Genomic DNA, 25,601 nt, shown 5'->3' with positions numbered 1-25,601 from the left:
TTTTATAGTGTGACCAAGTTAATAGTTAAAAAAAAGAATAAAAATGGTAAAAAATAATAATAAAAAAAATTAAACTCCCCTTCTGATCGCCCGCGGTCTTCTCTCCAGTGCGTCCGGTCTCTTGAACGGCTCGCGGTGGTGTAAAAGGACCTTCCATGACGTCATTTAGTCATGTGACAGGCGACGTGACCACTGAAGTCAGTATCTAGTAAAGGTAACAGCCCATAGTCTGCAATGTTTACTGGTAATGAAATGGTGCAGGTATGTGCACATAAGTATTTTCTGCAGACCCTTCTGCACTATAACAATAACGTGTTTCTTGGCAGGAAAATCGCCTTGATATTGCTTCATTTTTTAAGAGGTTTATTCCCATTCTTTAGAAAGGGTGAAAAACGCTGCAAAAATGCTGAAAGATTAGATGCTGCAGACATGAAACTGCTGCAAATCTGCAAGGAAAAAATAAGCTGCTTTTTTCACTTTTCCGGTACTATCAAACATAGAGTTTTGGGGATCATGGCACTCTATATTACAAATATGTCTGTCCCTCCAGTTGAAAGAAATTAATATTTTCATGGAGGGAAATGTATATTTGACATTGTCAATTCAGTTTTGTCTGTCGATGATGAAGTGAAGTTTGCAGCAATTTTTATTTAAAAAATGTGGCGAAAATTTTTAGCATTCACCATTTACCGGTTGGGCCTGTGTTCTCCCAAATGCAAGTGTTGAGCTTCCATTCCAGTCCAGCCCTGGCTGTGTCTGACCGTGTACGAAATCTGATCTGATCATACCACAGCTCCTGGGAAGGGAAGGAAGCAAAAGAGTATACAGACATTACAGCACAGGGTCACAGCTGATTCTTTTTCTGAGGTAAAACATTTCTCTGCCTGTTTTTAAACAATGATTTACTTCTAAGAATCAACTGTGATCTTGTGCTGTAATGTCTTTATATCTCTTTTGCTTCCTCCCCTGCCCAGGAGCTGTGGTATGATCAGACCATGTTCCTGTATGGTCAGACACAGCCGTTACACAGTACATAGCAGGAGCACATTTATAAGATTATCTCACCACAGGGACATTTTATTTAAAATACATTCAATTGTGGAACTTATCATTTCAAGATCTATTGTTTAAAATTAACTTTTGTTCGTGGGAAAACGCTTTTAAGCTTGCTTAACTATTATTGTTCTCTGCAGCACATCATCATATGTAAACAGGTGATATACTTCTGAGAGCAATAATGGCCCATGCACACTGAACGATTTATTAGCAATAATTCTGTGGGTTTGGGAAGTGCAGTTGGCCATCTAAACAAGCCTAAAGGAGCCTTAAAGCTGGATATACACATTGGATAGCTGTCTGCCTAACAATTATGTGGCTTTCTTCTGTCTTTCTTGACTCCCCCATACACAGGAACACTGATCTTATAATCTAATCTCTGAGAGAACCAGTCAAACAGAAGGATCATCTTTTATGATTCAACAGCCTGGATCCTTCTCTCCTCCAGCATCATCTGTCAGTGCAGAGTCAGAAGGCCCCCATATGCATTAGAGGTTTTTTTATCCAGTGTGTTCAGCGGCTTTCATCTTTTATCTGCTAGTTGTAGCATGGTGTTAGAAGTAAAGGATCCTCTTTAAAGGGATTTTAAAGACTGGAAGTTATTTATTGTAACCATTCCTATTCTGATCGGCTGTACTCTATTTCTTGGCTGTGGGACTGACAGACACCAGAGCGTAGGTGCACGTACTTGACCTCTGCAGAGCCTTGTTCTCCAGATCAGTGGGAGTCCCATCAGGCAGACTGCAGCTATAAGTAAAGTGCTCGCTTTCCTATGGTTGGAGGATAACTTTCAATATTGGTAAAACTCGTTTAACTTTCTCAGATTTGAGTCCAGAAGTTTATTTCTGTAAAGATTGCTTTTCACTGCCACTTTTTACCCCATAGTTTTACCACTCAGTATGTACTGTATCTGTGGAAGATTCCCCATAATTTATTTCAAGAGCTACTAAGATTTGCATCATGGTTTCCATTTTTAAGAGATTCTTTTTCTCTTTGCAGTAGCCAACTCCAAAGTATCTGCGGCAGCTCAGCAGTCCGAGGCACTTACGCAGGATCCTGATCAGTCTAAGAGCCTTCCCGTAGAGGAGCACAGTAATGGACTTGAGAAAAGTGTGAAGGAGGTTAATGGCAGCCCTTCTGGCAGTGAGTCACATAAAAAGGATTGTGATGCTAGCCACGGACTAGTGGAGCAGGACCCTGTCACTGGTCAGGATTCTTGTAACGATGATGGTAAAAACGTAACACTGTCAGAAGCTGAGCCATCTATAGAACAAGATGATAGGACAGAGGTTGCCAAATCTCAAACAAAGACTGGTACTGCAAAAGATCTAGACTTTGACCTCTCTAGTGATAGTGACAGTGAGGCTGATGATAAAAAATCACCACCCTCCTCCTCTGGGAGTGAAGGCGAATGTAAAAGAAGTTGGAGGAAGTCTAAAAAGCCAGAACAGGGGTCTCAGGAAGCTTCTGTTGAGTCCGTACCTGGCAAATCTTGGACTGAGAATCACAATAGTGATAAAAGATTATTACCAGAAACTAAAGATAAGCTATTATTACAGAATGAAGCGATGGAGGTACAAGGAGTAGAAACGGATACTCTTATTGACTTGGGAAATGGATGCACGGATAAGAAGGAGGTAGAAACTGAATCCCAGAATAGTGAGCAGTCTGGAATAACTGTAGGAGAATCACTAGATCAGAGTATGGAAGAAGACGACGATGACAGTGAAGACCTAGATGAAGACGATCATTTAATATACCTAGAGGAGATCCTTGTCAGGGTACACACAGATTACTATGCAAAGTATGAGCGATACCTCAAGAAGGAGTTAGAAGACGTTCCAGATATCCGTAAAATTGTGCCAGAGCTGAAGAGTAAAGTCCTGGAAAACACAATTCTTGCTTTCAGTGGCCTTCATCCCACAAACTTTCCCATTGAGAGGACACGGGAATGTTATCATGCCAGATCCTTGGGTGCAAAAATCAGCAAAAACCTGGTTTTAAATGATGAGGAATCCAACAAGGTGACACATCTGATCGCAGCACGAGCAGGTAGGAAAACTTGATTCACAAGAGATAAAAGAATCATAAAGGATAAAACCATTGATTCTAAACCAGATCTTCCCATAAGCTGAATGGCTTTTGCATCTTTCATGCGGTATAAATTCCTGCTTTTGTAACTTTTTCAATTCGGTAACATATAGGTATTCATGTACACTTTGCATGCGTGAGGTTCATTCTCAAAATATCAGTAATATCCAGTGTAATATAATGGGAACTTGAAGCGGTTGTCTAGTTTAGAAAACATTTTCATATAGGGAATTTCTGTTAATTAGAGGGGGCTTCCTTTGTCATCTCTTGTTCAGAGTGGAGAGCCATTACAATGCGCGTCTCTCATTTTAGCGCCGGTCCTGCTTAATTAGTGATGCTGCAGGGTAAGTAACCAATTAATGCAAGGTTTCCTAACAGATAAAAGCTGATTGCCCAACAGGAGAGCGCTATGCATACCCCATCGGGTCTCTGGTGGCCGTACGTGAAAATTAAGCCGCACTTGGATGTTATCAGAATGTGGTCTTTTTTTATTTATTTTTTTAACGGACCCATAGACGAGTGCCATCCAATTCTCAGAGGCATGTCGTGCATGCTGCAATTTTTGGCCTTGGACCACTCTGTCCAAGGAAAAAAAATCAGTGCACAGCCCCATAGAATAATATAGTGATAGATGGCACTATCAAAACCACGGATGGCACTCCTCCGATTTATACGGTCGTCTGCACGAGCCCTTTGGATGAGATGATTTTTTAGCAGCCTTAAATAATCCTCATATTCAGCAGCCCATCATCCTGTGTAAACAGGTAATGTGCAGCTAAGAATAATTATATTCTATGTGAACAAAACAACCGTATCTAAACACCCCATTAAATGACCGCCAATAATCTTGAAGTCTGGTATATTTAGCATTGTAAGTCTCGCCAAATCAAAATTCAAGGCAGGCAAAATTTATATTAATATAAATTATGGATTTCTTTTTAAAAATATATTTTTATAGATCTATAAAATAAGTATTTTTTTCTACCTTTTTATGTATTGATAAGAGTAGCATCAAATAAGAGGTATATAATATGGATATAAACAGCCTGTCAGATACTTTTTTGCTCCCAAGTTGGCACCCTTACCTGATCATTGTACTCCTGTACTTTCTTTTGGTGTCCTCTTCGCTGTCCAAACACTTGCCTTAGTTTGATGATTTTTGTATGTTGTATGCAAATGACCTCTTTGCAATCATTCAGGCGCTTATGAGATAAGTCAAGCTGGCAGCTCCCTAATTCCCCCAATCTGGCTTGAGTGAAGTCCCTGAGGACTAGGAGCAGATCTGTCACAGACCTCCTGCTGCCCCACTCCTTCTGTGGGGTAACCTTGTTAACATTGTTTAGTTTTTTTCTGTGTTTACCATCGCTTGTGTTTAATTTCTAGGGACTGAGAAGGTCAGACAAGCTATGAATTGCAAAAGCCTTCATGTGGTCAACCCTGACTGGCTTTGGAGCTGTCTGGAAAGGTGGGAAAAGGTAGAAGAACAGCTGTTTCCACTAAAGGAAGACTATTTGAAATCTCAGAGGTAAGTGCAGCCAGTATCATTTGCTAATGTGTAACATAGGAATCATGGCTTTATGTGTGAATACTGTACTGAATGCTAATCTACAGCGCCCAGTTTGTACAGGCATTGAGCCAGCCAGGAGGATCAACCTGCAGAATTGTAAATACGGCTCAGGCCTGGAATACAGGACGCTACAAGTCAAAAGCCAATTCTTTTTTTTTTTTTATATTTCCCAGTAGGACTGGGAGATTTTGCTGAAAAAAAAAATAGTTTTTTCAAAAAAAAAAATTTTCTGTTATATTTGGCAAGTGTAAGCCATTTACCTCTATTTCTGACAAGGCATTCTCATTTTTTTGTGTCTATACGGTATAAAGAGTTGTAAAAAAAAAGTAAAATTCTTGTTCAGAAATTCTAATGTTTACATCTTTTTTTCGTGATAAAATGGGCCTAATCTTATTTTTATTTTCTTTTTGACTAATATTCTGGTAGCCATTTAACCCCTTTCTGATGTGTGACCTAATAGTACGTCATTGTGACCTGGGCCGATTGGACCAATGACGTACTATTAGGTCATATGTTGATCGCGCCAGCACACAAGCGGTGCGGGCAATCGCCGCCTGGTGTCAGCTGATTGTCACAGCTGACACCAGGTACTATGTGCAGGGAGCGGTCCTGCACCGCTGCCTGCACATTAACCCCCTCAATGCTGCCATCAGTCGATCGCAGCATTGTAGGGGCAAGGGGAGATGATCGCCGATACTCGTCTCTCCTGCCGGCGTCTAGCGCTGTCTCCCGCTGCTCCCGGATGTTGCCATGACGACCTGATGTCGTCATGACAACATCCGGGTCACCAGACAGCAGGAAGATACTTTGGTCATGCGCAGTGCATGACCAAATTATCTTCTCCCTCTGCAGCAGTGACAGCCTGTATAGCACAGCGAGCTGCTGCTGCTCTCTATGCTATACAGGCGATCTGAAAATAAAATGTGAAAGTCCCATAGTGGGACAAGGTGTAAAAGTGAAAAAAGAATCAGAATGTGAAAAAAAAAAAAAAAAATTATAAAAATATAGAGAAAAATGAAAAAAATAATCCAAAAAAATATAATAATATATTGTACCCATAAATTAAATATTGTGGAAAAAACACACACAATAAAAGTACCCATATATGGTATCGCTGCATCCGGAACGACGTGTCCTATAAAACTGTCCCACTTGTTAACCCCTTTAGTGAACACTGTAAAAAAACAAAAACAAAGCAAAAAACCATGCTTTATCATACTGCCAAACAAAAAATGCAGTAAAACGTGATCAAAAAGATGAATGCAAATAAAAATGGTACCGCTGAAAACGTCTTGTTCCGCAAAAAACAAGCTGCCATACAGCTCCATCAGCCGAAAAATAAAAAAGTTATAGCTCTCAGAATAAAGCGATGCAAAAAAATTTTTTTTTCTTTAAAATAGTTCTTATTGTGTAAAAGCGCCAAAACATAGAAAAACAATATAAATGTAGTATCGCTGTAAACGTACTGAGCCGAAGAATAACACTGCCTTATCATTTTTACCCCAAAAATGGTACCAATAAAAACATCAACTTGTTCCGCAAATAACAAGCAGTCGCATGACTCCGTTGGCCGAAATGCGGAAAAATTATAGCTCTCAAAATGTGGCGATGCAAAAACTAGTCTTTGCAAAAAAAAGTGTCTTTTAGTGTGTAACAGCTGTCAATCATTAAAACCCGACGTGATTCTGGTATCTCTGTAATCGCACTAACCTGAAGAATAAAGTCGTCTAATCACTTATACCGCACGAGGAACGGCGTAAAGAATAAACTCTAGGGTTAGGATTGGGATTTTTTCAAAAGTAAAGAAAAAAATGACGCCGATATGGCGACTAATGTTGAGCGCTAGTGCTCGCTACTTGAGTTTGCATTGGGTGCTCGGGTATGCACCGAGTATCACAGGTGCTGGAGTGACATGCTCGAGTCTCCTCCCCATATGTTTTGCAGCTGTTATACAGCAAAAAAAAACTCGCGGGGATTGCCTGCCATGCACGAGCGATCCCTGCATATTGTTTTTTTTTGGGTGTCTAATAACCATGAAACATGCGGGCGGGGACTCGAGCATGTCACTCGAGCACCTGCGATACATAGTGCATACCAGAGTACCCGATGCAAACTCAAGTAGCGAGCACTTGCGCTCAAGACTGACAACTTATTCAATATGATGACCTAATGTTATCAAATTCTGTGTCATACCTCTGGGTTCAAAATGTTCACTATCCCCTTGATAAAATCCTTGAGGGGGCTAGTTTCCAAAATGGTGTCACTTGTGGGGGTTTTCCACTGTTTCGGCACATCAGAGGCTCCCCAAAACCAACATGGCGTCCGCTAATTATTCAAGCAAATTTTACATTCAAAAAGTCAAATTGGGCTCCTTCCCTTCCGAGCCATGCCGTGCGCCTAAACAGTGGTTTGCCCCCACATATGGGGTATCTGCGTGCTCAGGAGAAATTGCACATCTAACTTTGGGGTCCATTTTTTCATGTTACCCTTGCAAAAATAAAAAAATTGGGTCTAAATTAACAGTTTTGTGAAAAAAGTTAAATGTTCATTTTTTTTCTTCCACATTCCAAAAGTTCCTGTGAAGCACCTGAAGGGTTAATAAACTTCTTGAATGTGGTTTTGAGCACCTTGAGGGGTGCAGTTTTTAGAATGGTGTCACTTTTGGTTATTTTCTTTCATAAAGGCCCCTCAACTTGACTTCAAATGTGATGTGGCCCCTAAAAAAAATGGTTTTGTAAATTTTATTGGAAAATTTAGAAATCGCTGGTCAACTTTTAACCCTTATAGCTCCCTATCAAAAAAAAATTTTGGTTCGAAAATTGTGCTGATGTAAAGTAGACATGTGGGAAATGTTATTTATTAACTATTTTGTGTGACATATCTCTGATTTAAGGGAAAAAAAATTCAAATTTTGAAATTTGCCAAATTTTCACCAAATTTCTGTTTTTTTCACAAATAAACGCAATAATTATCGGAGAAATTTTACCACTATCATGAAGTACAGTATGTCACGAAAAAAAAATCTCAGAATCAGGGGGATCCGTTGAAGCGTTCCAGAGTAATTACCTCATAAAGTGACCGTGGTCAGAATTGTAAAAATTGACCTGGTCATTGACCTGCAAACTACCCTCGGAGGTAAAGGGGTTAAAGTCATTGTTTAACATCAGCAAAAAGCAGTAAACTTGAAATGATTAGAAATGTAGACAAAGTGCTGTGTATATTGAGGGTGAGCATGAACTATTCATAAAACTTATTCTCTGTGTTGATCCTGAAAAATGAATGGCTATTACGTAGAGCTATATGTTGGTAATATGCAATTCAATTATGCCAATAGTGATTGGTGGAGATCAGACTTCTCTGAGCCCTGCTTAGTACTAATGTGAAGTGGTGGTAGTACTACTATAGCGCTGTGCTACTTCAGCCTCTTTTAACACCGCATTTCTTTATGGCAGTTTCATGGTTGGTCATTGTAGTCATTTGCTGACTAATGACTCTCCAGAAAATGCAGCGTGGTCCTCTGAGAACACAAAGTTGGTGTGGATCTTCTTAAAATATATAGAGATACAGTAAAATAGATTCAGCATTATTTCTGTTACTGATATAGAGTGGTTCAACAACTAGAACTGCCAGAATTAATCTCCCACCCCAAGCAAGGGCTTTTAGCAGAAATTAATCCTCCTCAAAATAGCAAGGGCGTCCAGCAGAGATTCCCCTCCCTTTAGCAAGGGCGTTCAGCAGCAATTTCCACTTCAACACCTTCCAATAAGGGCCTCCCGTAGAGACCACCTCTCTGTGAGGGCCTTCCGCAGAGACAAACACCCCTCACCCACCTCTCACAGCCAGGCCCTCCCGCAGAGACAAGCACCCCCTACCCCTCACAGCGAGGGCCTCCTGCATGAGACAGGCGCCCCTACCCCTCACAGCGATGGCCTCCCGCATGAGACAGGCACCCCCTATCCCTCACAGCGAGGGCCTCCTGCATGAGACAGGCACCCCTTCTACCCCTCACAGCGAGGGCCTCCTGCATGTGACAGGCACCCCCCCCCCTACCCCTCACAGCGAGGGCCTCCTGCATGAGACAGGCACCCCCTACCCCTCACAGCGAGGGCCTCCTGCATGAGACAGGCACCCCCCCTACCCCTCACAGCAAGGGCCTCCTGCATGAGACAGGCACCCCCCCTACCCCTCACAGCGAGGGCCTCCTGCATGAGACAGGCACCCCCCCTACCCCTCACAGCGAGGGCCTCCTGCATGAGACAGGCACCCCCCCTACCCCTCACAGTGAGGGCCTCCTGCGTGAGACAGGCACCCCTTCTACCCCTCACAGCGAGGGCCTCCTGCATGAGACAGGCACTCCCCCTACCCCTCACAGCGAGGGCCTCCTGCATGAGACTGGCACCCCCCCCCTACCCCTCACAGCGAGGGCCTCCTGTATGAGACAGGCACCCCCTACCCCTCACAGTGATAGCCTCCCGCATGAGACGGGCACCCCCCCTACCCCTCACAGCGAGGGCCTCCTGCATGAGACAGGCACCCCCCCTACCCCTCATAGCGAGGGCCTCCTGCATGAGACAGGCACCCCCCCCCCCCTACCCCTCACAGCGAGGGCCTCCTGCATGAGACAGGCACCCCCTACCCCTCACAGCGAGGGCCTCCTGCATGAGACAGGCACCCCCCCCTACCCCTCACAACGAGGGCCTCCTGCATGAGACAGGCACCCCCCCTACCCCTCACAGTGAGGGCCTCCTGCATGAGACAGGCACCCCCTATCCCTCACAGTGAGGGCCTCCTGCATGAGACAGGCACCCACCCTACCCCTCACAGTGAGGGCCTCCTGCATGAGACAGGCACCCCCTACCCCTCACAGCGAGGGCCTCCTGCATGAGACAGGCACCCCCCCTACCCCTCACAGCGAGGGCCTCCTGCATGAGACAGGCACCCCCCCTACCCCTCACAGTGAGGGCCTCCTGCATGAGACAGGCACCCCCCCTACCCCTCACAGTGAGGGCCTCCTGCATGAGACAGGCACCCCCCCTACCCCTCACAGTGAGGGCCTCCTGCATGAGACAGGCACCCCCCCTACCCCTCACAGTGAGGGCCTCCTGCATGAGACAGGCACCCCCCCTACCCCTCACAGCGAGGGCCTCCTGCATGAGACAGGCACCCCCCCCTACCCCTCACAGCGAGGGCCTCCTGCATGAGACAGGCACCCCCTACCCCTCACAGCGAGGGCCTCCTGCATGAGACAGGTACCCCCTACCCCTCACAGCGAGGGCTTCCTGCATGAGACAGGCACCCCCTATCCCTCACAGTGAGGGCCTCCTGCATGAGACAGGCACCCCCCCTACCCCTCACAGTGAGGGCCTCCTGCATGAGACAGGCACCCCCTATCCCTCACAGTGAGGGCCTCCTGCATGAGACAGGCACCCCCCCTACCCCTCACAGTGAGGGCCTCCTGCATGAGACAGGCACCCCCTATCCCTCACAGTGAGGGCCTCCTGCATGAGACAGGCACCCCCCCCTACCCCTCACAGCGAGGGCCTCCTGCATGAGACAGGTACCCCCTACCCCTCACAGCGAGGGCTTCCTGCATGAGACAGGCACACCCCCTATCCCTCACAGTGAGGGCCTCCTGCATGAGACAGGCACCCCCCCTACCCCTCACAGTGAGGGCCTCCTGCATGAGACAGGCACCCCCTATCCCTCACAGTGAGGGCCTCCTGCATGAGACAGGCACCCCCCCCTACCCCTCACAGCGAGGGCCTCCTGCATGAGACAGGTACCCCCTACCCCTCACAGCGAGGGCTTCCTGCATGAGACAGGTACCCCCTATCCCTCACAGCTAAGATGTCTCTTCTCCCACAACAAGGTGGTTCAGCAGACGATCCCCCTCCCCCACTCTACCCCCTGGTTGTTATAACTTTGGAGCCTGACTGAGTAATTAGAAGGCCAAATGAGGTTTGTAAAAGGAGACTTGACAGAAAAGTATATATCAAGGGCCTGTATATGGAGAAATAATAGTACTCTGTATAGTGAATGTGCGCCTTAGTTTCCTCATCGTTTTGGTATTGTATTTACTGTGCTGTTGCCTAATACGCTTCTTTTACTTGTATATTTAATGTCTGCCATTTCTTTACTTCCAACAGAACCATTAGTCCAACCACCTTTCCCGAATTTCACAGTGCATTTCAAACACCACTCTTTCATCCAACCCCAATCCATCCGAAGACGCAGCCTGGTCCGGAAGTGCGGCAGTATGACCCAGTAACTGGGAAACTCATCCGGAAAGCTTCCCAAAGTACCAGTCAGTCCCCATATATACAAGCACCTTGTCCGTCACTAAATGTACCTGTCCACGGAGAGCATTCATCCTTCAGGTATAAGAATCTGTAAGGCAGGACCGCAGTTACACATGATGCTGTCCTGTATTTTGTGTTTTTTCTTCTGTTCTTACTTTTGTTAATGTCAAAGTGTAATTTAATAAACATTGTAAAGGAAAGAACGATGTATTCGTTGTGTGCTGTATACCTAGATTTCTGAATGTATTAGGTGGATGGGCATTTAGTAGAGTATAGTGAATCCACTAAATGAGGGAAAGTTTTGTTTCCTAAAATCTTTCTAACAGATGGAATTAAAATAAGTAAAGTGCAGATATAGGGAAAGTTTCTTAAAGGGAATGTGTCACCAAGTTTTTTCCACTTAATCTGAGAGCAGCATAATGTAGATGCAGAGGCCCTGATTGCAGTGATGTATCACTTACTGGGCTTCTTACTGTAGTTTTGATAACATTTCTGTTTTATCAGCAGGAGATCATCACTGGAGGACTAGTAAACCTGCTGCCTTCTAGTCCTACCTATTAATGAGCTCTGTATAAACCCGCCCCCACCACTGATTGGCAGTTTTATGCCCAAGTCCAGTGTACACAAAAGCTGTCAATCAGTGGTGTGTACGGGCTCCTACCAAGCTTGGCATTCAGATAGCTGGTTGAGCTGCAACAGATAAACGTTTTTAAACAAAACTGCAGCAAGCAGCTCAGTAAGTGATGCATCACTGGAATCAGGGTCTCTGCTCTACATCATGCTGCTCTCAGATGAGGTAGCAAAAACCTGCTGACAGGTGCCCTCTAGTGAAGGGTTTATGAAGCAAACTTCTTCACTAATCATTCACTGTAAGAGGTATTTAAAGGGAACCTGTCATGTAAAAAAAAAATATTAACCTATAGATCTGGGGTTAATCTGAAAGTTAATAGTGCTCTGAAGCTGCCTGGCTTACGTGCTGAGAGCCAGGCTGGCAGGAGGATGTTAACTTTATTCCTCGCAGCAGCCTCGGGGTTTCAGCCATAGGGCTGGACTGGTGCAGCTACAGTCACTGCTCAGTGCATAGTAAGGGGCTTCTGTAACTGAGCCCCCTAGCACTAACTGATGGCCGGCTCAGCATAAGAGCTGGCTGACAGTCAGTGCGTGCGGGGACTCTTATAGCTGCCGCTCACTTGCACTGAGTGGTGACTGAAGCTGCACCGGCCTGGTGGAAGTTTCCATGCAAACAGTTATTGCATAGTTGTAGCTCAGATTTGTTTGGTGTGGCACCACTGTTAACAAGTTGCCACTTGTGTCCTTCCATTAAGGCTACATTCACACATCTGTATCTATTTTTACTTTTCTACAAAACTGACCATTTTTTCCATCCATGTAGCATCTATTTTGCATCAGACTTACGTGTTTGGCTTTTTTTTTATCCGTTTTTTAAAACAAAAGAAGGTAGTGTCTGAAATATTTTTTTCATCCATTGACCCTTACCAATGGGTCAGTGGAAACTTGATGAAACTCATAAGGAACAGTGAAGTACAAGTAGGTCTTCTGTGTTTCATCTGTTTTATATGGATCCTCATTGACTTTAATGATGTCTGAACAGCAAAACATATAACAATAGGACATGTGGTGTTATCCTTTTTTATTTTTTGCTCCGAGTCTCACAGATTGGACCCAAGGATCCATTTTTAAAATGTGCCTGATCTTTTAAATGTTATGGGTCCTCGTGATGTGCAAGAAAAAAACTCTGCACGTTTGTGACTGCATCTTATGGAGTCTTTAATGTGATTGTCTCTTAAAGAGTTATTTTACTCCTTTTTGAGGTGCTATTAATGCCACAGCGCTTTACATACATTATTATTATCACTGTCCCCATTGGGGCTCACAATGTACATTCCCTGTCAGTATGTGTTTGAAGTGTGGGAGAAAACCGGAGGAAACCCACACAAACACTGGGAGAACATACAAACTCCTTGGAGATGATGTCCTTGGTGGGATTTGAACCCTCTGAGTCACCGTGCTATTAGCCTGTGTTTGCCTAAATGATGACCCGACAAACAATTAATTTGGCAAAACATAATTCTCAGATGTTGGTATCATAGAAGGGGTGTCCTCTGTCAGGAATATAGAACAAATGAACGGCCTGCCATGTAATGCACCCACTAAAGTATGAGCTGTCCACCCAATAGCAATAACAACCCCTTTAACCAGGGTTGTACATCTGACCCTGTCTCCTGACTCCCATGGCATACTATGTTGCTAGCTTGTTCATTGTTTTGGCCAGTAATGATTCACTCCCCTGAACTGGGGATCTTAAAGGATTGATGATTAACTAGTCCAAATTAACACTCAACAGTAACCTTTTCTTTCCACCAACTGTTGTGGGCGTTCTTGGTCTTGGGAGACATAATGACGTTGCTAGCTTTGCTGATCATACACCTCTTTTGGGACTTCAAGAAGCATGATGTATAAAGTCAAGAAAATGCAGTCAAGACTGGTGACATCTCTGCGGCGTGGGAACGGCTATTACTGTATGATGAAATGTACTGAATTGTGAAAGAATTACATCTTTTATTTTCATATAATTTTTTACGTTCGTTCTTTATATTAAATGATGGCTCCACTATTTGTGGTCACAGCACTTATTAAACACATAATTTTCTTGCTGTCTATTTTAAAAAGTCCATTAGAATGAATATGTGGATCTGTGATTGCTGCCTGCACCTGGTACATTGTAAAGTAACAGTAAAAAGGTTCTCTGGGGCTTTTTAGTTTGACAAAATTGAATAAATAATTTTGATCTGAGTGATGAAAGCCATAACTGAATGAAATGGCGCTATAATATAAGTAACGTAAGATTCCTAAAGAGTCCAATGGCGAGGAGAATACACTTGAAACACATGCAGTGAGTTAAGTTTATGACATGCACCATATCGTCTAAGTATGGGAATATGTTTCTATTGACAGAGTAGTTCAGCCTCATGAAGAGCAAATGTTTGATGATGAAGAGCTGCCTACAGAAAGTACAGAGGAGGAGCAGTCTGGCCCAGCGCGGAGAAAACGTCAGCCAAGCATGTCTGAAACTATGCCTTTATACACACTTTGTAAAGAGGACCTGGAGAGCATGGATAAAGAAGTAAGCCTAATAATTGCCATAATACCTGTCTAAAATAAAACAAAAAAGTGACTGATATTAAAACTGTTCCAATTGTCTTGGTGAGTCAGCTGTAAAAATCCTGCACCAGTGCAATTTTTAATTTCTCCTACCAGTTCATTGCTTTTGTCCCTTTAAAGTAATTACCAGTAAACTACACAGATTTGTGTGTTTGCAAGAATAGTATACTACAGTATTTCAGAAACCTGGATGACATGACAACCAATTGGAATCTTGCAATCAACTCCTTCTCATGTCTAACCGCTTAACTGCCGCTGGTACTGTGCATCTCCGAAAATGAGACCGGGTCTTATAATATTTTTTGCAATACAAAGAAAATGATGAAGTCCGCTCACCTATAAACTCCTTCCCGGTGTTTCCTCCTTTCTGCTCGGATAGCAGCAGGCTGCTGCATTGAACACAACTTCAGACCACACTCCAGCGAGTGATGAGACTCCAGCGATGTGGTGTAATTAAAATTTCCATTTATTTGTAGGATGGTATTTCCATAAAAATTGCACTTACAAAAAGAGCCAATTCACACCATATGGGCAAACAGAGTAAAAAAAAAAACGCTACGAGTTTCAGCTTAGAAAAGCCTTAATGATGGTACATACATTGGAATACAGGCAGGGTATAAATACAAAAGAACAGCAAACTGACAAAGGAAGTCCAATCCGTTAACTAATTAATTCTTGTGATGTTCAGGTGTTACATCTTCATTTCCTAGTTGGAGACAGGCTTTTTTCTTTTTGTGGTTATTTAATGCTGCAGACGTTATAATACAAGTCCTGACATTGAAGTTTAGTTTGCTGTCAAGAAAAAGTCCGAAATTCCGACCAATTGTTTCTGGGATAGGGTCGATCTATGAGAAATTCTGGGCATAGGTGGACAGCATGCTCCAACCACTAGTGAGAGAGTTACCTGGTTATATTAAGAACACAAAGACGATACTACGAGTATTTGACAAATTTGTATGGGAAAAGAATTACAGCTGGTTGACAGCTGATGTTGTAGCCCTGTACCCCTCAATAGAGTGTGAAGTAGCTGTCCCAGCACTGAAATATTTCCTTGATAGGTACAGCAATTATGATTGTCCAACTAAATTATTTTTGGTAAATTCAGTGAAGTTCCTATTAAAACATAACTTTTTCAGTTTTTGTGAAGTTTATTATCTCCAAAAACGAGGAGTGAGCATGTGTGGAAAATTTTCCCCTTCTTTAGCAAACATCACGATGGGATATTGGGAGGAAACAGTTCTCTTTGCAGATACCAATCCATTTTTGGAGAGGATTATATGGATAGGTAGATATATTGATGACCTCCTGTTGGTGTGGAATGGCGATGATGATGATGATGCAAAAGAATCTATTATCTTTTTGAATAATAATAATTTCAATTTTAAATTTACTTATAATTATCAGGAAACCGAAATTAATTTTTTGGACGTCATGCTCCGCGCCAACAGTGGGTCATCGCAAGTTGTGGTTCTTCCCTACAATAAAGAAACTGATGTTAACAGCATTTTAAAACCCGATTCATGCCACCCTCGACTCGTGGTGAAGAATATCCCATACGGAGAACTATTAAGAGTAAAAAGCAACTGCTCTGACCCTAAGTTAGTCAGTGGTGAAATAAAAAAGAAGTGTGAAAAACTTGAACTTAGAGGCTATTCTCATAAAACATTAAAACAAGCTGAAAAAAAAGTGAGTAAAATCAACAGGGATTCTCTCATAAAAGATAACATGAAAAAATTACCTACAGATAATGTCATTTATTTCACCAATCAATACAGCAGGGACTATAGTAAAATTATTAATGTTATTAAATTTTTTTTATTAATGCTGTACCAAGATAGGAAAGTAAAGTGCTAGAAAACAACCAAATCCGTTTCTCAGCCAAAAAAGACCCTACAATCGGATCTTTGGTGTCACCCAGTTTATTTATTGAAAATAAATCAAATACTGACGGGAACTGGCTAAAAACCACAGGTTTTTATGGTTGCGGCAAAAATATATGCATCAGCTGCAAACATCATTAAATGCAAGGACTTTTCCTCTGTTAGTACAGGTATCACATACCCTATACAGGATTTTATAAATTGTGACACCACAGGGGTGGTTTACTTGGTGGAGTGCATCGAGTGTAAACGCCAATATGTAGGGTGTACCACTGGCCTTAAAAAACACGCATTAGAAGACATATGTCTGATGCAGTTGGAGACTTAAAGGTGGGAATTTCTGCAGTATCCAGGCATTTTGCTGCTTGTCATGGAGGTGATACAACCAAGCTGAAGTTCTGTGGTATAGAAAGAGTGAGACGATCTGCACGGGGCGGTGATTTCAGGAGGAAAATTTTGAACAGGGAAAGCTACTGGATGTTCAAGCTGGATACAAGAACACCTGTCTGCTTGAATGTTAGAAGGGATCTTGTTTTACAATATAATTAAGATCACGTTACCATCCAGTGCTGTCTCTGTTAAATAAAGGATACATGGGAGAGGAAAGAAACCCCAAAAAATTAAATGAGACTCCGATGTGCATTTCTCGCTCTCTTTCTTACACATTAACGTGCAATAAATATTCAGATTGTGGAACACATGGTCAATTTAACCATTTCTAGAAGTTAAAGTGGATGTGAAACCAAACAAGTGTGAACAAGCGTTTGAAGCGACGAATAATTAAGCAAAAAAAGAAAAAAATCACAATGACATATATTTTTCTTTCTTTTCTGTTATAGAGAAATAAGTGGAGGAGAGATTAATAATACATTAATAACAGGTCATTGTGAACAAAAAGTTATCAATTTCTTTCTTTTGTCAGCAAACTAAACTTCAATGTGAGGACTTTTATTATACCGTCTGTAGCATTAAATAACCACAAAAAGAAAAAAGCCTGTCTCCAACTTGGAAACGAAGATGTAACACCTGAATATCACAAGAATTAATTAGTTAACGGATTGGACTTCCTTTGTCAGTTCGCTGTTCTTTTGTATTTATACCCTGCTTGTATTCCAATGTATGTACCATAATTAAGGCTTTTCTTAGCCGAAACGCGTAGCGTTTTTTTACTCTGTTTGCCCATATGGTGTGAATTGGCTCTTTTTGTAAGTGCATTTTTTATGGAAATATCATCCTTCAAATAAATGGAAATTTTAATTACACCACATTGCTGGAGTCTCCTCATTCATTGGATTTTAGTCTAATTTTATAATATTTTTTGCTCCAAAAGATGCGCTAGGGCTTATTTTCAGGGGATGTCTTCTGTTCCATGAGCAACAATCCCCAAAAGAAAATGTATTAACATTTAGATAAAATACAATCTATTGAAAAATGCAAATTAAAATATAAATTATCAATTAGCCAGTAGATGGCACCACATAACAAATAAATAGGGAAAGGTAGGAACATATAAATTACTGTAGTGGAGTATTCATCAAACAAGACCTACAATTTTCAAAAGGATTTTTACCTAACATGTATGTGACAAATGCATGTGGTATCAATTCCTTTTGGAAATTGTAGGTCTTATCATTTGATTAATTATTTATGTGGTGCCTTCTGCTAGCTAATTGATACATTTTATATTTTAATTTGCATTTTTCAATAAATTGTAATTTATTTTATCTACATTTTGTTAATTTTGAATTAATCCTATTACTGGTTCAGTTGCACATTTTCTTTTCTGATCTGCTGTTCTCATGGTGCAGAACCATATATACCAGTCCTATAGTGGTAGGTACATACTGTATTTACTTTGGTTTAAATTACGTACTTGTATATACAATTATTATTCTCTATGTACTTGGACTGATTGCTAATATTGGTTTACCCCCAAAAGACTCGCACTCACCAGACCCCAAACAATTATGATAGAGTTGGCAAGTGAATGGGCTCTCACGCTTAAAGGGGTGTTCCCATCTCCAAGATCCTATCCCAATATATAGTAGTTGTAATAATAATAATATTAGCAAATGCCTCCAATTAGAAATGTAGTATAGTATTTTTGATTCGCTATGTCTCTTTCCTCATGTGCAGGTATTGCAGGACCTTAGGTATCCATGATTACGACCACTGATCACGTCACAGTTAGTTAGCTAGTTGCTAGTGGTCGTAACCATAGATACCGAAGGTCCTGCATTGCCTGCACATGAGGAAAGAGACATGGGCTATCAGTAGAACTATACTACATTACTAATTAGAGGTATTTGTTAATATTATTATTATTACACCTACTACATATTGGGATAGGATCTTGGAGATGAGAATACCCCTTTAAAGGTGCGTCACTGTCAGGTCCCCCTGACAGCGGTTAGCTCCCCCTGGTGACCGGAATCAGAATGCTCTGGCGCGGAGTGATACGGGTACCTAATCTGTGTATGGGAGCTGCAGTGCAATGCAGCTGGAACGGCGAGGAACCTGACAGTGACTCAGATGTCTGTGAGAACGCATCCACCATCGGCACTTGCCAACACTAATAGTTTGGGGTCTGGTGAGTGTGATTCTTTTGGGGGTGTCTGCTTTCTGTGAAGGGTCCTGCTGTATTTAACTTATTTCTTTTTAGCTGCATGGACACCTTTTTTTCATTGAAACGCTACTAGGGCTTATTTTTGGAGTAGGGTTTATATTAAAATTCATACTCCAAAAAGCCTGAAAAATCATGCTAGGTGTTATTTTTGAGGAAACTGTCTTACCTTGACATCTAATGCATAAAATTGCCTCAAGTCCTTATCAGGTGGGTTTCAGACACCACTTGCCAATAGGAGCAGCATCGTCTCCACAGACTTTTTCCAAAGTGGAACAATTGCCCATATCAACCGATGAGGTTCCTGCGATTGAATTGGAATGATATTACTTGCATATGGTGAATTAGGTCTGATAAATTTCCCCAGATGTCTCTGAATTTGTTTAGCTCTAAACAACCCCCCTCCGTTTTAAAGGCAGAATATTTTAATTTTTACAAGGCAATATCTAAGAACAAGGTCATCCATAAGGTAGTTAGCCATGCAAAGAACGATCTGTTCACATAGCATTCTGCAAAAAAAAAATCTGCCTTTTCTCCTGTTTGTTTTCCCTTGGAAAATGCGGCTGATTCACCGCAGCTTACCCTTTTCAAGGAAAATATCTTAAATCCTGACTTTCCTCCTGCGGATGTGTGCACATGTGAATACTAACCAGAATAGCTGACATTTTCATGGGTTGTATGCTTACTTTTTCTGGAAGGTAAGTATTGATGTGCGTGTCATGAGACTTCGGGAGCCGTGCTTATTAATTTATATGAGTAATTCTGCCTGTCTGGTATTGATTCACGCCGGTGCACTCAATCTTTACTTAACTACCAGCAATGGAATGGAACATGACCTGAACAAGCTGTGGTAGGTGAAACGGCCCAAACTAATTACAAGTCTCAGCCACTCCAAGAGTGGAGTTATTTTAGAGGAAATGTTAATTCAGCTGTACTGTCCACTGCAGCGAACACTAATTCCCATCTTAAATCTCATATATCACTGTTTTCCCAGTGGTGCTGAAAGAAAATCCATGTTTTGAGTTTCCCTCCTGTTTTTTAATGCTATGTAATATCTAATATTCCATGGTATTTATGCACCATTTCATGCAAAACATTTTAAATTAGATTACACATATAATTGTCAATACAAGTTGTCTGTTTTTGGCCAAAAATTAAATCTTGTATTTGCCACATATCTGTAGATGGGTCTCAAATTTTCCTCCTTTAATTTTCTCCATTAACCCCTTCACGATGGGGCCAATTTCCATTTTTGCGTTTTAGTTTTTTTTTTTTTTCTCCCCAGAGCCATAACTCTTATTTTTCTGTCTACATAGACATATGAAGGTGTTTTTTTTGCAGGACAAGTTGAATGACACCATTAATTTTATCACAAAGTGTACTTGAAAATGGAGAAAGATTTCAAGTGAGGAGAAATTGTGAAAAGAAAATAAACAAAACAATTCTGACATTGTTTTTACGGTGTACATTTTGTGGTAGAAATGACTTTGCAGTATGGTTCTGCAACGATGACAGCGGTGCCAAACATACCATTTTTTTTTTTATTTCAGTGACTGGGAAAAAAAATATCAGAAGTTTGCAAAAGAGAGGTTTTTTTGGGGGGTTGTCTCCATTTTCCTGAGACCTGTAATGTTTTTATTTTTTGGCTGATGGAGCTGTGGAACGAGGCAACGTTTTTATTGATGCCATTTTCTTTCTTTGTTTACGGTGTTTACCATTCGCGTTAATTATTTTTATATTTTCATAGATGGAACTTTTCTGAAAGCAGCGATACCACATTTCTTAAAAAAATTTAATAGGGGAAAAGGTCGGTGATTTTATTTTTTTTTTTCCTTTTCACTGTTCTTGTTACATGCTCCCATGCCGGCGCGTATTAAATGTCGCTGTCAGTTTGACAATGGCATTTAACAGTTTAACAAACATTACTTGATAGAGGCAGGTCCTGGCTGTAACACACCCGCTTCCATCTTGCGTCTTACATGTACGGCGGATGTCGTGAAGGGGCTAAAGTATTTGAACCTGTTTTTCTTTTTTGTTTTGTTTTTTTTCAATTCCTAATTTGATGTCTGCAACAATTTCACATTTCCCTGCTAAAAAGCTGATGCCGGTTCATGAATTATTGATAGATTGCCATTAAATGGATCACATAGCAATGTGAATGTCGTTTGCATATAGTTTTTACAAAAGCAAAATTTATTGACAAATTATTTGTTACTTAATACACAATATTACTTGCAAACAGCGTGACTCATTTAGGTGGTGACTAGTGTTGAGCGATACCTTCCGATATCAGGAAATATCGGATCGGATTGGATCGGGCCGATACCCAAAAAGTATCGGATATCGCCGATTCCGATACCGGAAACCAATGCAAGTCAATGGGACACTAATATCGGAATGAAAATAAACCCTTTCTTTCCTTGTAGGTTAATTCTACATGAAGGAAAACAACTAACAATAATGTAGAATGTATTGGGGGAGGTGGTTGCCCAAATCGATGGGAACAGTGCTCACAGTGAAACATGAAAAGCCGGCAATTCAGCAGCGGCATACACCGGTACCCGACAATTTAGAACAGAAAGAATAGAGCTTCACTCATAGATTAGATAGATAGAAACATGTCAGTCACATATATATGAAGTACAGTGACAGTGTTGCTTACTGTACTTGTCATTTAGTGTAAAGGATTTATTCAAAAAAATATTAGTGTTTTCATGCACCGTCTCTTTAAAAAAGCCGGCCGGCAATTCAGCAGCGGTACCCGACAATTTACAACAGAAATAGAGCATCACACATAGATTAGATACATAGAAACATGTCAGTCACATATATATGAAGTACAGTGACAGTGTTGCTTACTGTACTTGTCATTTAGTGTTATAATAAAGGATTTATTTAAAAAAAAAATTGGCGTGGGGTTCCCCGTAATTTTAGTCTCTAGCGGAGGTTAAGCAGACGGCTGGGGCAGATGTTTGAAGCCTGGGAAGGGGGTAATACCCACGGAGCTCCCCAGGCTACTAATATCAGCCCCCAGCTGAATACCTAGCCTTTACTAGCTATTAAAATGGGGGACCCCCCCAAAAAATGACGTGGGGTCCCCCCTATTTTAATAGCTAGCAAAGGCTAGGCAGACAGCTGGGGGCTGATATTAATAGCCCAGGAAGGGTGCCATGAATATTGGCCCCCTCCCAGGCTAGAAACACCAGCCGTCAGCCGCCCCAGAAATGGCGCATCCATAGGATGTGCCAATTCTGGCACTTAGCCTCGCTCTTCCCACTGCCCTGTAGCGGTGGCTGTGGGGTAATAGGGTTGGGGTTGATGTGAGCTTATAATGCCAGCTGACATCAATCCCAGGTTAGTAATGGAGAGGCGTCTATAAGACACCCCCATTACTAACCCCATAGTCAAAGTTAAAAAAAAACCACAAACACCCAGAATAAAGTCCTTTAATTGAAATAAACACACAATTCTTTATCGTTCTAAATTAAACCATACTTACCATCACGCCCATTCCAGCTGAAGCCAACGATCTCCTGCAATAAAAGAAAAATAATAAACCAACATCATCCTTACCTTTGCATGGTTCCCACGACAGCTTCAGCTCTGCTACATCGAGATGACAGGCTGGACCGCTGCAGAACGCTGCCATCCAGCCTGTCATCCCGCAGACACTGAGAAGCGCAGGCATGCTTGCGCTCCTCAGTGTCTTGCTGTGACGGCATCCAGATGAGCCGACAATGAACTCAGCTCACCTCATGCACGTCACTGACAGCGTGGGAGAATTCTCCTGCGCATGCGGTGAGCGTGAGAGACTCGGCTCATCTGGATGCCGTGACCCCATGAATTTCGGGCTTAGGGCCAGCTGATAATGCCAAGCTGGCCCTAACCCCTTTATTACCCAGTGAGCCACCGCACCAGGGCCCTGGATGAGTTGGGTACAGCGCCAGAAGATGGCGCTTCTATGAATGCGCCATTTTCCGGGGTGGCTGCGGACTGCAATTTGCAGCGGGTGGGGCCCATAAAGCTTGGGCCTCCCTGCGCTGCTGATTCCAGCCCCCATCTGCCTAGTTGTACCTGGCTGGACATAAAAATAGGGCGAAGCTCCACGTATTTTTTTTTTTTAATTATTTCATGAAATTCATGAAATAATAAAGAAAAATAAGGGCTTCCCTATATTGTTGTGTCCGGCCAGGTACAAATAGGCAGCTGGTGGTTGGGGGCAGCCCGTTCCTGCCTGCTGTACCTGGCTGGACACAAATATAGGGCGAAGCTCCACATCAATTTTTTTTTAATTATTTCATGAATTTCATGAAATAATTAAAAAAAAAAAAAAAAAAATATGTGGGGCTTCTCCCTATTTTTGTGTCCAGCCAGGTACAACTAGGCAGCTGGGGGATGGAATCTGCAGCGCAGGGAGGCCCAAGCTTTCTGGGCCCCCCCCCCCCCCCCCGCTGCAAATTGCAGTCCGCAGCCACCCCGGAAAGTGGCACGTTCATAGAAGCGCCATCTTCTCGCGCTGTACCCAACTCATCCAGGGCCCTGGTGCGGTGGCTCACTGGGTAATAAAGGGGTTAGGGCCAGCTTTGTATTATCCGCTGGCCCTAAGCCCGAAATTCATGGGGTCACGCCAATATTAGACATGACCGCCATGAATTTCTAGTAAAGTATTTAAAACAAACACAACACCCAGAATAAAGTCCTTTAATTGAAATAAACACACAATTCTTTATTGTTGTAAATTAAACCATACTTACCATCACGCCCATTCCAGCTGAAGCCAAAGATCTCCTGCAATAAAAGAAAAATAATAAAAAACCAACATCATCCTTACCTTTCCATGGTTCCCAGGACAGCTCCTGCTCTGCTACATCGAGATGAAAGGCTGGATCGCAGCAGAAAGCTGCCATCCAGCCTGTCATCCCGCGGACACTGAGAAGCGCAGGCATGCTTGCGCTCCTCAGTGTCCCGCTGTTCATTTGAAATAACCGGCGGGAAAGCGCAGAACAGAACGGGAAAGCCGCGGTGAAGTCTTTTCACTGCCGGCTTCCCCGCCCGGGTCCTTCGCTCCCCGCTCCTTGGTGCTGTGCTCCCTGCTCCTTGGTGCTGTGCTCCCTGCCCAGTCCTAACTTATGATCAGGATGAGGGGGGGGGGGGAGCAGTATGGGGCTGTGTGATTGTTTAAAAGCCGGCGGCTTTTTACCGCCCGCCGGCTTTTAAACAATCAGGAGAATTCTTTCAAGCTGGGATGGCATTCTGATGACAGGCTGGATCGCAGCTGAGCGCTGCCATCCAGCTTGTCATCCTTCAGAGACACTGCAGAGCGCAGGCATTATGGGAACTTCCGATTCCGGTATTCGATTATTGTAAAAGTATCGTAATTCCGATACCGCGAATATCGGCCGATACCCGATATTTCAGTATCGGAATGCTCAACACTAGTGGTGACCCATCGTGGTGATAATATTGGCCAAAAGTACATTTCGATAAGCTCATATGGTAATTGCATTTCTAATAATCGGACATAAACTAATTTGCCTATTTCCCTATACAAGAGGGCTATCTCTCAATTACCACCCAGAAGAAATGGTTACCATACAAGTCAGTTATTTTTTAGCATCATCATTCATTGGATATTGCATTTTGGCTATCTTTTTAATACCTGTATGATGGTAGTTTTTGAGAGTCAGATACCTCATTAGCAAATTATAATTGCTCAAGAAAAACTCAGTTTAAAGCAGTGGACACCTTTTCGCTGTATTTTATTATTCACTTTCTTTACTATATAAAAAATTAGGTAACCTTCTAAATAGATCAAGCATTTGTCGCTAAAGTAAGATCTGTACAACTCCCTCTATATAGTGGACTGTGCTGCTTCTGACACAGATCTAACACCTGTACTCGTTCTGCATCACTGCCGATCTGTTGGACACAGCAGCAGAAAGGGAGAAGAGGTTGTACACAGCAGATCAGAGTGTGTAGAGGGAGAAAAGCACCCAAGTCTTCGGGATGGCATATCACGCAAGCTGTATTTATTCAGAGTAAGGATGCCGTAGACTGGGCAGGAAGCAGAGGTATGGTAGTTAACAGGAGAAATTGTGGGCTTAAATAGGAAATATCCATACAGAAAATTAAGAAAGAGTGGTATGCTGTGCTACTTTATAGTTGAGTCGAACTATCTAGTGCTGCCTAAGTGCTCCTGCACATCTGATATTAATCTGGTTTATAAGATAGGACCTGACCCAGCAAGGCATTTCTGATCGACTACCAGCTGAGAGAAATAATTGTCTTGAGCTTTTTGCTCAACTACTACCCACCTTATTACAATTATTGAAAGGATGGTTAAAATCTCAATAAGAAAACATTTTTTCTGGATAGGGAGAGGAGGGGATTTGGTGTAGGGCTTCTTTCTCTACTTATTAGGCCTTTTATTTGGTACATATGTGTGCTTACTATATGGAATTTGTGTCCTTTATTTTCCCTCTTTTGTATGTATATAAATGGAAAGAAAATTAATGCAATATTTTTCTTTTTTAAAGAGCTCTTTTTATATAATTTCATTTCTTCGTGATAACTTTAGCAACTACCTCTGCCATCTCCTTATGGGTATGTTCACGCTTCATTTTTCAGTTCATTTTTTCTTGCATAAAAAGCTGCATTTTATGGTACCAGTAAAGATGAATGAGACTTCTGATATCTCATGCATTTGCTGCTTTTTTCTTTTTCAGCAGCAGAAGGGAAGGAAGAGGGAGACAGATCCATTACTAGTGGGTAGGCGGAGCCCCACAGGATAGTTCACCTCAGATTAGAAAAAGTGACGACCGGCCCCTCCAGCTTAGGCTCCTCCTACTACATGTCCTTCAGTTTTAAATTTGAGGTCGCAGAGGATAGTCGCTGCCTTTGCA

At 42.3% G+C, this 25,601-nt stretch overlaps 1 protein-coding gene across 1 annotated transcript in view; it reads left to right on the top strand.

The window, feature by feature from the left end:
- CTDP1 (CTD phosphatase subunit 1) overlaps positions 1-25,601 on the top strand; it is a 156,884-nt gene that overhangs the window by 65,168 nt on the left and 66,115 nt on the right. Inside the window, exons 8-11 of the mRNA XM_073678901.1 lie at positions 2,056-3,108; positions 4,531-4,672; positions 10,861-11,091; positions 13,990-14,158. Of these exons, the coding sequence (XP_073535002.1) occupies positions 2,056-3,108; positions 4,531-4,672; positions 10,861-11,091; positions 13,990-14,158 (1,595 nt within the window). The remainder of the gene's footprint in view (positions 1-2,055; positions 3,109-4,530; positions 4,673-10,860; positions 11,092-13,989; positions 14,159-25,601) is intronic.

The sequence above is a fragment of the Phyllobates terribilis genome, unplaced genomic scaffold, assembly GCF_046119375.1.
Source record: "Phyllobates terribilis strain yellow unplaced genomic scaffold, ASM4611937v1 Scaffold_4__5_contigs__length_816908805, whole genome shotgun sequence".
NCBI classification, from domain to species: domain Eukaryota; kingdom Metazoa; phylum Chordata; class Amphibia; order Anura; family Dendrobatidae; genus Phyllobates; species Phyllobates terribilis.
Note: the sequence above shows the minus strand (reverse complement) of the source record. Positions and strands in the feature narration are given on the sequence as shown.